General features: G+C 38.2%; 1 protein-coding gene across 1 annotated transcript in view; it reads right to left on the bottom strand.

The window, feature by feature from the left end:
- Positions 1–1,807: 1,807 nt before the first annotated feature.
- Positions 1,808–13,104, bottom strand: part of SMARCA1 (SWI/SNF related, matrix associated, actin dependent regulator of chromatin, subfamily a, member 1) — a 30,511-nt gene continuing 19,214 nt past the window's right edge. Inside the window, exons 20-24 of the mRNA XM_042876449.1 lie at positions 12,963–13,095; positions 11,398–11,516; positions 10,969–11,181; positions 6,820–6,930; positions 1,808–6,132 (exon numbers count right to left, since the gene is read on the bottom strand). Of these exons, the coding sequence (XP_042732383.1) occupies positions 6,061–6,132; positions 6,820–6,930; positions 10,969–11,181; positions 11,398–11,516; positions 12,963–13,095 (648 nt within the window). The 3' untranslated portion in view covers positions 1,808–6,060. The remainder of the gene's footprint in view (positions 6,133–6,819; positions 6,931–10,968; positions 11,182–11,397; positions 11,517–12,962; positions 13,096–13,104) is intronic.

Raw genomic sequence — 13,104 nt, 5'->3', positions numbered from 1 at the left:
TAGGCTTTTAAGTCAAACACGGTTGGAAAGAGTTAACTGATCAGTGGTATCACTCAAATCAGATGCCAAATCAGTGGTCTAGTTTGCCCCTGCTGCAGAGTGATTAATACATTCACCAACACATAGAGGCAGGGCCCCCATCTGTTGAACAGTATTAAAAAACACTCAGCAACAAATGTGTTGTCAATGAATAAGGTGTATCAGCCTCTAATGAGCAGCTATTCTTTCCAGAAGAGCACTTTGTGAACAGTATCTATTCAGAAGTTCTGTATAAATAAAAGACAGGACTCCGTATCAGTGAAGAGCCAAATATAAACTCCTATTATCCCATGTTCTTACTGTGCCTACTACCACTGAATACGAGTTCATTTAAAAAAGCATTAGTTGGTGAACAGGGAGCTCAGGCAGAAAAAAAAAAGGAGCAATTAGCAAAGTTGAAGTTCTATCCATAAGTATATAAATACGGCTAGTGACACAACTAATAAATATTAAAAGTCTACAGTTTACCAATATAGCTACTAGTTGTACCATCGTGGTTGTATAACCAGTTCCTCAAGGTGCATTACAATTAGAAATTTATAACAGCCAATTCCTTTGAGAATCTTAAGCTATAATGCAGTTGCTACCTGAACACTGCTGTATTACGCTCATTTAGAAAAGATGACTCACCACCAACATAATGGATTTACTCTTGGAATTGTGTAGAAGCTCCATGAAATTCCAAAGCCACCAGTATGCAGCATTTGGCATTACTGGCACAAAATCTCAGCTTCTCATTAGTGGCAGGGCTTAGGATTGCAATGATTTAAAATACTCCATAATCAAGTGTTCTTTTCCCCAGCAGAGATCACAAAAGAGGCGGCAAAGAAAGCACTCAAAAAACAATCCTGAAGAATCTGTGGCCTTGGGCAGCATCCAACTAATTCACAATGGATAAAATAAAAGAAGGTAACTTTTCACACTGTTTTAAGGCATGAAACTGCCAGATAGAAGCAGCAAGTTCTGTTCCCAGAGAAAGATGGCCTTCCCAGACACTGAGGGCTGCAGTGAGAAAACCTCACACAGCACCAACCACCACTGCTCTTCTGGCTGCTCCCACAGCTGCAGCTGCTCACCCCCTTTCCACCTGCCCCAACTCTCCTGCGCTGTTTTCCAGATAATCTGCGTACTGTAGCAGATCTCAAGTCCTGTAAGCGAAGCACCAAGTTCCTCCAGCTTCCCAGCTTAAATGGGGACATTCCCACTCCCCTCCCACCCCATTTGCTTTCCCTAGTCCCTGGTGGAAGTGCTCTCATAGCACCTATAAAAGCATAGGTCACACAACTGTTACAGTTGAGAGCGATGTGGAAACGTTCTCTTCAGGAATGACTACAGAGATCTGTGTTTATAACAAACTGTTTTATTACAACAGTTTAGTATCTCTCCAGATGGGACAGATCTGCCCCAAATTTTTCTAGTCCTCCATAAGGGGAAACTACCAACTACACCTTCAGGCAAGATAGCTGCTCCCTTTACAAGTCCTCTTATTTGAGCACAGAAGCTTCTTCAGAAGACTTAACAGGTCCAGCTTCCAAAACATTCTGTAAATGATAGGCATCAGTGCTCATAGACAGTATGAAAGTAGGAAGTAGCTACAGATCATCCTCAGCTGGGAATCAAACTGAGCTGACGAATGAGATTGTGGAGTCACATCTACTGGTGATCAAAGGCTGCAGTGATACAATGCCTGGTTCTTACTACTCTACATCAAGAGGACATAAGCTCCAAAGTATTTTATTTCAGTAACTCACCAAAGGGATTAAAAAACTGAAAAACAGCAATATACTTTAATAAAGCATCAACATATTTTGAGACAACAACAGGTAAGGCTGTCACAAAAATACAGACACTAACACTTCAAGATTACAGGAAATTAGATTTTGAAAGCAGATGTGGAGCAGCCACACACACACCTTGCATTCAGCTGTAATAGCCTGAAAGCTCTGAGAAGTACAAGAGAAATGGAAATAAACCAAACTATTTTGAACAGCACCCCAAGTGCAAGGGCCAGTCAGCACCAGAGTGCAGTTACTGGAAGACGATAGTTCATATCAATTTTTATGTACAATGTAAATCTCATTTTTAAGAAGTTCAGAAGTTACCTTTCAACACAATGCAGACTGAACACATAGAGGCTGAATAGCATACAAATGCAATTAACACATTTCAAAATATGCAAACCAAGTTCAAGTCTACTCTTCTGGAAAAACTAAAAGCAAACATTCTAACTGTGATGCAGCAAAGCTTTTACATATGTGCTTGAAGTACATGGACTAGATAAACTCACATAAAATTTAGCAATCAATCTTCAGTTCTTAACAGATATGAACTACAGAGATCAACTCTTTCCAACGCAACATCAGCAAGGGTGTCAGTGTCACATCTGTCATTTCATACTTTCAAACTACTGCTGGCTGAAAAATTCCATGCTTTTCCAACCTGTAAGGCCCTCGGAGGTTTTGGCTGTTGTTAGTTGGGGCTTTTTTTCCCTTCAGTAGCTTTGTTATAAATCTGTCATTGCTCAACGTGCTTAATCCCAGCAGTGAGCCTGGGGAAGAGGCAGGCAGTGAGAGCCTACGGCCAGCGCCAGGGTCTGTGACAGCACACAGCAAGAAGTGCAGGTGCTGTAGGAAATGCATAGGAAGTTACTTCCATCAGGCATTCAGATGGATTCCGATTACCTTTATATACTGCATTCCTTTGCTTATGATGTCAAGGAGTGAGAACTATTTTTCTTTCTAAACCATAACCAGTATTAGCAATAAATTCAAGAAGCAATGCAAATTTACAAGAAAAAAAAATCTATTCTAGCACAGTGATGCTACTTGTTCAAATGGCACCTGAAGACGGTTTCACATTACTAGCAGGGAGAAAACCCTTCCTTCTAGATGTTATTACGAGAAACAGGAATTAAAAACAATGAAGATTCAGCCATGTAAGTTTATCACCACAAACATAACTCAAAAATAAAGGGTGGCTAATTTGAAACAATAAGTGAAAGAGCTGTTGTGCCCTCTCCAAGGAGGATACGTGCACTTTGAGAAGTGCTGGATGATTGTGCATTACTTTCTTCAGCCCCAACACAACCATCACCAAATTTTAGTTGTGTACTCAATAGGAGACAAGAAATTCCTTTCAAACTTTTCATATCATATTTCTCCAACAACTACCCAATTGTCTGAAGGCCCAGAGTTTTCAGGAGTTCTTTGTGTGACATTACATTCAGTGCTTACAAATTTCTCACAGGCAGTATTCCTCATCTAAGATAAAAGTAGTTAAAACTAAGTGATTCTTTTCTTTCAGCCCACCTAATTTTGAGCCACAGCAGCATATCACTTAGATTCTGCCAGGCACATACTGTGGTTATATCTACAACTAGAAGAACAGAAAAGGAAAAGAAAGATCCATTTTATTTTCATCCTGACCAGCACCTGTTAGCAATTTTCTTTAGTTATCACTGTGGGACATGATGAATAGGAAGACTCAATATGCTGAGGAACTAGAATATAGTATACAAGTGCTCTCAAGGATGTTGTTCAGCACCACATTTAGTTTAACCAGGAACCACAGACTGTACGAGATAACATATTTCCTGGGAGTATCTATTGTGCTTCAGAGAAGCTGTCTGATCACAAGGGTAGTATCTGAAAGGACTGCATGATCTTGTGCTATGCAGCTACTGTATCACATCACTGAAGGAGCAGTATTAATTTGAGGTAACCAAAACCAAGAAATCTGCATAAAAGAACAAGTTGAGGTATTAATATTTCAAAACTTCCCATATACTTTGCAAATAGTGCAGAGAAACTGGATACACAAGAACATAAACAAGAACATAAGTGTAACAAAGCTGATCTCCAATAAACAGAAAAACAGATTTCATGTATTTTAAGACTTAAAGCATTAAAAATATTACCTGATTACACCAAATAGTAGCGAAGGAATAGGGTTCTACCCCTAGCTGACATAATTAAGTAAAAATTAATTTGGCTCTTCCAGTTTATTTCCCTTCCTCTTTACACACGCTGTTATAACTTCAGGCAGTAAAGGTACTGAGTGACACAGGAGCTGAAAAGCAAATGTAAATAAGGCATCTTCCTCTATTAATAGCAATGCTCCAGAGATTTGTGATTTATATGTAGGTAGCTGCATAACAATTTACAGACCATAATTACACTAGATGTCCTCCTGCCAAGGACAAAATAGGACACTGACTACTCTGATACCAGCAATACTATTTGGAAAGCCATCCTTCTCCACATGCACTCTACCCCACTGTGGTTGCATACTCAGTTAAAAGTATGCTGACTCCCATCGTTAGCCTGCTGCCTGAAAGCTGTGCCCCATCATTACCAGGCATGGCTCTCAACTCAGATCTCAATAATAAATACTCTGTTGAACCACAAATCTTACAAATAAGAGCCCAGGGCAAACAATTAATGACTGGGTTCCTGGACAAAAGCTCCATTCTGAAATACAAAAGCCAAAAGAACAGCATCTTTCCAAGTGCCCAGCCAAGCCATCACACCCATTTTTGTACAAAACCTTCTATGCAGACCATCAGGAAAGACTGGTAATCGTTCATCAAGTGTACAGACATTAATCCCAGAAAGCCTCAGACACATTCCAGCAGATTTTAATTAACACAAAAATGTGGACAGAACTCTGTCCTAGAACTCAGTAAGTTTTTATTAAAGCTTAAGTTTTACAAAATTCAGAAGAAAGTAGCCAACAAAAGCATGAAATACAAGGCAACATTATCATCTCAAACAACTCACGAAGGAAGCAAACTGCACTAGAAGAAACTTACACATCTTCAAGGAAGGTACCATGTAAAGCATACTGCATTAATCTAGACTTGACATTATAAGGTCATGTGTTGCTGTGGCAAGGTCCATACTAAACACCAGATCAGAGACAGAAGATTAAAGTAAAACATTAGATGTCACAGTCACTGTTCTACTTATCTGAGAAAGGCAGAGACTCCAAGGTGAGCAGAAACTATGAACCTGCTTAATAAAGGCCATTCTCACAAAGTCAAGAAAAGGTACATCCAACACTTTCATCCCCTCATTAAAATGGAAATACTAAAAAGGAGCACTCCACAGCATATCCCCATTGCTTCTGACTGACGTGCTGAATCAAAGGTGAAAGGAGAAAGAATTAAGAGCTAATTACAGCAACAGATCATCTAGCACACGGCATCATATCTGAGCAGCCTACCAACCAAGAGAGGAGTTATTTTGTTTGCTACTTAACGAAGCTATTAGTTGCTCACTTCCATTCATTAGGCATAGAAAAGGTTTAATCTGGAGGTCATTCCAGGAAACACTTCACCCTGTGCTTAAGCACACATGCAGCCTAATAGAAACCAGTGACCAGGAAAACAGAAAAACTTATCTGCAGCATTTCCTTCGGAGTACTTCTGAGAAAAACACCCATCTGATTCTGACACCAAACAATGGCATCAGCTTCATTAGATTTTGTTTTGTCATGCTCCTGATGCTGTCTATATACTCCAAAAAAAAAATCTGATTGATGATGAAGGCACAATTATACAAACCTTAACATTCACTTTAAATGAGGCTATGCAGAAAAGAGGGGAGGGAAAACGAAGATGAAGTATGTTTCTGTTCAAATAATTTTATTTTCCCACAGCCATATAAATTTAAAATATGAAACAACAATAATACAGCTATAGAATCTAGTTCTTCTTTCAAAGCAGCAGCATATAAAACATATAAAAGCTAAAACCTCAGCACAAGCTTAAAAAAAACAAGGACTGAGTGACTTTTGCTGAAGACATGATTTCACAAAATACAATACACAAAAATACTGGAATGCATAAAATATAAAGCTACACATTCTAGGTAAAGAATGACATTGTAAAATATACAAAATTGCAAAATTAAGCCAAGGGATTTGTGGGTGGGTACCATGAATACAGAGAAGTTGGCAATTAATACTTGTAGATGAAGAGAAGGAAGAGACGGCTTTATATTTTGAATTTGTTTTCCAAGTTCACGATTTAACTTTCTTAGCATCTTTCTTTCCAGAGTTTTCAGCAGCCAGGTCTGCTTTTCTCTTTTGTGACTAAAAGGGAGAAAATTATTTTAAAATTAATAAATTCATAGAAATGGTAACATCACATTGCTTTGTTTTGCAGTATGTTAACTAATCAAAAAGATTAGCAACATTGATGTATTGTAAGTTCCAATTCAAATTTTACAGGCCAAAACAGCAGGGTGAACAAAACAATCTTAGCCATAGACAGAATTCTGCCACCCCTTCTGCTTTCCTTAAGACCTGCATGAAATGGTCTCAATGGCACAGATACCATACAGCACAAATTAGATACAATCAGGACCTCAATTTATGTCTTATTTTAAAGGATTGTCATCTTTAAAGCAAGTAAACAGAACACTTCTAATTTCTTCCTCCAGGAACTACTACAAAGGGAGCAATGACAGTCCTTCGACTCAATTAGAGCCAATATATCATGTATACAAATAGGCAGGAAAAAAAGAAAGCTTTGTTTTCTTACTAGCTCCTCAGTTACTTACACTAAAGCCTCTTCTGAGGAAAAAAAAAAAAGGAAAGACCCAAGCTGGATGAATTGGGAATACCAACAACAAATCTAGGGGAGTTGTTAACACAGGTATTTGTTTAACCTCTCAACTAATGGTATATATTTGAAGCCACCAGATGCTATTATCTTCATTTTCTAACAAGATACAATGGAATTCAGCCCCACTAGAAGTAAGGTGCTGCTCAACATACCGATGTGACTTTCGCTCCTCTTTTCTTCTTTTCAGCTCTTTCTTTTTCCTCAATTTCCATGTTTTCTTTCTCTATTAAAGATATGAGAGTATTGCAGCGTCTCTGAAACTCCTGAGGAAACAGAAAACAAGTTCTAAATAAAACTAATTAACAAAAATAGCTGAAATTCTTGAATTCCAAAGTACTCCATTTTTACAGAGTTGTCTTTTCCTTCTGAACCAACTACGGACTGATCCAGTCTTTCACCTTGTTTAGATGAAGCAAATAATACACTGCCTGCCAGCATACTTCGCCGGATTTTAGAAAGAGAGGTCTTAAGGTACATCTTTAAAACAGAGAGAAAAGAAATCCAAACCATCTGCAGCATTACTTTGCTGTGACACACGGAATCTCTTTGCAAAGAGAGAACACAGTGCAGAGCTCCAAACTACCAAAGACCTGTGCAGCTTTAAGCTTAGAATTCAGTGCTGAATTTTGGTCAAAAAGCACCCAGAAAGTAGGAGGCCTTCAATACTTGTAAGCAGCAAGTCTCCCATGGCATCTGAAAGCACTCTAGATTAAATCACATGATTTTTCTTTTTTTTTTTTTTTTAAACTGTAAACAACATTCTTCAGTACAACTGCCACCAAGATGGCTTGGTAAAGAAAAATCCATTTGATTCTTGTATCCCATCTGAAAATAAAAAATCTCCTATGAAATACAGAATAAGTACATACTACTGATATTATGTTTCACGCGTGTTGGGAACAGCAATTCCACTGCTTTTCTTTTCTGCTCAAAGAATAAATATAAATAAATAAATATTCTATCACACTCATGTGGAAGAAACCCCACAGCAAAAGAAAAACCAAAAAATCTTCACAATTCAACCACTACAAACCTTCAAATTCCACACAAACACTGGCATTCAAATTAACAGTCAGCAAGTATGAGAAAGCTTGGGTGCGAGCAAGGCCAGTGGTGTGTCTGTCATCCCAAATACACCACTCTCTTTAGACCCCTAGGGACGACTAAAAGCAGAGAAGAGTAGAAAGATGATCATCCACGTGGCAGAGGCACTTCACATTGTTGGAATCTGTGTACATTGCACTCAGAGACTTCGGAACTGTAGGTAAAGACCAATGACGACCTGTTCCACACAAAAACCATTACTTCAACCTGTATGAATGTGAGAGAAATTGGCTTGTGCTAAATTCAAGACAAACCATTATCAGAAAGGTGTTGAGAAATAACCATGCACCATTTGCCTCAAGAGACAGATACTCTAATTTCTCAGGTAAAAAATGTCTGCATAGATACATTCACTGTAAGAGGTGTTCAGGTTCACACTTGGGGATTCCGATGGACTGCCACTCCAGAGCATGCTGTGGACAAAGGACTCAAAAACAGCTTTCTCAGGAGAATCACAGAAGCATTTGACATCAATAAGTAGCATGCACATGGACTTCTGCTACACCTACTATCACAGCATGAAGAAGTCTGCCTTCAACTACAAGAAGTACTGTATGGGCTGATCCACCTCATTTTAGTGCTATGAAAGTACACTTAGTCTGAAACGCCTTGCACCTTTGCAGATGCAATTTCATTCAGTATGGCCTGATACTTTCCTCTTTAGGATTGAAAGAGATAAGATGTACTCTGCTCCCTGCTTTCATGGCTATAACAGCTAGTATTGCAGGAAATAAGACGGGTGCGCTGAACCATCACCTCCTTCTGCATGACTGAAGGCAAAGATGTTGGCATGAGTGTGAAAGTAGAAGTTCAAGGCTCTGTCAACAGGTCTGAATATTCCTGTATGTACAGTGGGTCATTTTTCTTACACTGGGCAGGGTTTGCAGAAAAGCCAGAGGGCATGCACAAATTATGCCCAGAAAACAGAGATGATTCATTATTGTCACAATATTCTGCATTCTTCCCACACGGACAGAAACAAATCAAACATGCATCCCTCCACGCCATGTTAAGAACTTTATCACTTTAAAGAGCACCTAAGCTCTCTATCTGCAAACTTACATTTTAGATTAAAAATAAAAAAAACTGTTAGTGGAATGAGTCAATGAAACAATTTATTTTTGCTTTCTTATGAGAAAATTTACAGAAGAAAAATAAGATGGAAGATAAATCAGCTATTTATGTGGAATTCAAGAGACATCTAGTGGATAGTAGAATGCAAAGTCTTCCTGGAAAGCCCAATCACAAGTTTTTCTCAGAATTACACTCCCTGCTTAACTTCTTTCATATGAGTTTGAATGTAACACAAGGTAACTTTGAGGTTACCTGTGAATTTCAGTGTTCTAAGGAGGGGTTTTATCCACTTCTACTAAACTTACTACACATATCCCTTTGTAATGATTCCTATTTATTCTTAGTATGTAATTCTTGGAACCAAGTTATCCTCCAACACTTCTCTTCACAGAAAGTATCAAGCCTGCACAAAACAGATCCACAGAAGTGAATGCTTCCACAAATATCACCATATCTGTATGCATAAAATACACGATTATTGGCAGTTTAATCTTAACTATCCTAACAATTTAAAACCATTAAGAAAAATAAATGCATATATGAAGTGAAAGATTTTCTCTGCATTTTCATACCACTCCTTCAGCTAACAGTAGAAAAACAAATCAGTATTACTGTATATAGTTTTATGAGAAAATAATCCCGAATTCACTGTATGCCCCTCCCTTGGTTTCAGCAATAGCAAAACATTTCTGCACTTTAGAAAATGACTCCTTTCTCCTTCAAAAATAAAAATTTGAGTGAATGTATGATTAGGAAGATTTAAACATAAGATTTAACACTACCTCTGACTTAAATATGCCAACCAAAACTAAATGTTGAGCCATATTTTTCATTTCTAGTACCAGTTTCTATGACTTACTTGAATAATCTCTCCATAGACAACTTAAAATTAACTGGACTTAATACTGGAGGCTTCTTTATGGTTACAATTTTACCATCAGTAATTCTTCAAACTGACATTTCAGCAAGAAAAGCTTGCTATCCTTTTTAATTAAGGGTAACCACTGGACTATCACGAAACACTTCAATTGCTGAAATGTCAGGCAAAAATTGGACTGTGAAGCTGTAACAGTGGCAAAGTACACATTCAAAAACACACTTGAAATATTTCAACTTGTTCTATTATTCTTAGTACTGTACCCACAATTCTAAAAAAACATTTTATTGACATCCTGAAGGAGACTGCATTAAGTAATGCACAAGTTGTTCTGCTGCACTGAACTATCCTAAGTTGCAGCTTTGCATACAAAATAGTATGCGAGTTTCATGACCACAATGTAACACTGAATTAGAAACTGGTTCACAGGGCAAGAGGGAATACCTAGGACAGCTGCATCTAGAAGAGGGTACTTCCCCTAGGTGTCTCAGCCATGCCATCATGCCTAGCTCTCACACCTTAGAAGATCACTTGATGTTATTATAAGAAAACTGGAAGGACATGTTTCCCATGTTTATATGATCACATACAAGTTACAAATGCATTTGTTCTTTACATAGTGCAGACCGGCACACAGGCTCTCAACCAAAATTCAGAGTATTCATGTATTTATCTACTGAACTTGGATTTGTTTTCCAAGAATGAACAAAAATCTCCAGAAAATGTTAACTAAAAAGCACTTACATATGAAATCCCTATTAAAAACTAAAGATAATTTTAAACTAATGATTAGCTCACATTTAGCTCTGAAAACTTCCCTGGGCATTTAAAAATTAAAGAGCAAAGTTAGAAAAGCTGAAATTCCCTTTAAGTATCCAATTCAGATGTTTTCAGATTTTAACGTTGTCCAATAATTCTGAAGAGCACTCACATTTTAAGAGATAACATTAAAACTTCCAGCTTGCAACAACAGTACCTCTGCTACTTGTAAGGCCAGCTTTCTTCTGCATTAGTCCCTTTGGTAGCACGTGACTCAGAAGATTTTCTGTGCACTGTGTTGTTTGCTGTGCTACAGGAATAGGTTGTCTTTAGAAAACTCAAGTGAGAATGAAAGCCAACACTACTTTCTCAGCATGTTTTTCCTAATTTCCAGTATTCTGGCATGAATCCAAAGTATGTGATCCAAGGAAAGCTACACTCAGTAATGACTTAATCTAATGACTTAGATCATGCAGCCAATACCTACCATTGCTGTTCTAGATTTGATGAACCAGTCAAATCTGAACTGAGGAGCGTTGCGCACACACTGCCTTAATTCCTCATACACATTTTCTTTGTCAAAGCCCATCTTGTGCAACATGCAGATCAAAAATCTGTCTTCCTCCTCTGTGTAATTCTTCCCTTTGTTTGTTCCATACTGAATACGCAACTGATGAAAAGGTGCTTTATACCTTGCAATCTGAAGAGAAACAACCACTGTTAAACACACAGCATGTCACCACGGATTTATTACACATTAATGCTGATCACACACACACGGTTACTACATAAAAAGCTAGAACTCCCAACCCCAACTGCCCCCTTTCTGAAAAGATTCAGAAGATTCCATCCCCCTGTAACCACAGGCACAGTAAGAAGCAATCACCCTAAATTAAAAAAATCTTGCAGTAATTACTTTGGCATCAAGGGCTTTCTTGATACTGATCCTCCGTTGAATTCTCGCCTCTCCTCGTTCAATTTGAGCCATAATTCTCTCAATGTCCTGCAGTTCATTGCAACGTTCCCAGAAAACAGCTGAAAAACACAAACCAAAACAATTAGCAAAATAAAGTCTTCCCCTTTATTCTTACCCCTTTCTTCCATTAAAGCACTCCAGCAGAAGATGTAGTGCAGTTTGTAGATCTGTGAAGTTTTAAGGAATTGGTAATACTCTCCCTTTCACTGTGCTAGCCAAAGACAGCTCACACAAACCTTCATTCACCATCTTTACAGGCAACTACATAGGTTGCTCCAGAAGTAATGCCTCCTATTTATTTCCTTGGAAGCTACAATGGATGCAAAGAGCACAATAACACCATTCGATAGAACAAATTCTCAGCTACAAAACACTACTTTTCAACAGTCACCATCATCAGTTCCACATTTTCAATGGCAAACAAGAGCCTGCATGCCACACCTGTGAACATCTGCACCAGCAGAGATGAGCCCTGTTCACTGTTGCCACTACTGAAACTTACCCCTCCCACCTCTCACTGTGCTCACATCCACTGCTTGGCTACCACAGATGTTCAGCAGGTGTCAATGAATGTCAGTGGGTACCATTTCTTCCATATGGATGAATTCAGTTCCACCCCTTTGCCTCATACACCCTTCTATGTCAGACTGCCCCTCTGCTGCTGCCTGTCACACAGCAACAAACTGTAACAGGACACTGGTGAGAAGGTTCAACTGCTACTGCCATCCCACCAACATCCACCTCTGACCTTGCAGGCCAAGATCATAAAATAGGTGGAATTGCTTGGAGAGCAGCCTTCATATAAGCAATGATTACTAACAACTGCAAGATGATCTACATCCAAAATAATTAACTGAATTACATAAAACTGAAAAACCTTTAAGTGGGCTTCTTATAACAATGGTGACACTGGTTAATAACATGAGTAGACATATTTTAATGTCAGCTCTCACTTGCTGGGATTACCTGGTACTTCAGTTATACAAAGAACTTTAATTTGTGGCCTCCTCCCATCACATCTTTTTATTAACTCAGTAATTCAGCACTTTATAGGGAACTCTTGATTAACTGTTTGTGTTTGTTTGTTTGTTTTAAGCAACAGGGAGAACACTGCAAAGTTCAATTTAATGAAGGATTTCAGCAAAATTAATTTAAGAATGAAGCAAAGAATTCTGACCAAATTAAAAAATACTGCATAAATACCTAGCTAGAATAACAAATATATCTATAGTTACGTAGCATCTAAAATACAACCTTATGATTCTGCAAGACCATAGCATCAAAGTCAACTATGCCACCTTTCAGATTTCAACTGAGGGATGGATAATGACAGCTGCAGACGTTGTTGTTTGCAGCATACTTAACATAATTAAGTAATCTAGGAAGAATTACAACAGTTCAAAGAGTTCTTCCAATACACAACCAAATCCTAATCTTACAGAAGAATATGGAGCAAAAATTGTGGATATCAGAGCTAAGAAATATATCTCAACAAATCCACATACCTGAGTACTCAATGACCTCCTCAGGCGATTTTCCCTCCACCTCACGGGCAATATTATCTATATCATCACGACCGTATTTCTCATTAGCTTTAATGAACTGATTAAAATCCCTCTTATTCCAGTTTGTAAAACCCTGTAAGCA

This window comes from Lagopus leucura, unplaced genomic scaffold, assembly GCF_019238085.1.
Source record: "Lagopus leucura isolate 7727_CA_CO unplaced genomic scaffold, USGS_WTPT01 Super-Scaffold_100016, whole genome shotgun sequence".
Lineage (NCBI taxonomy): Eukaryota > Metazoa > Chordata > Aves > Galliformes > Phasianidae > Lagopus > Lagopus leucura.
The sequence above is the reverse complement of the archived record's forward strand: the minus strand, read 5'-3'. Positions and strand labels throughout refer to the sequence as shown.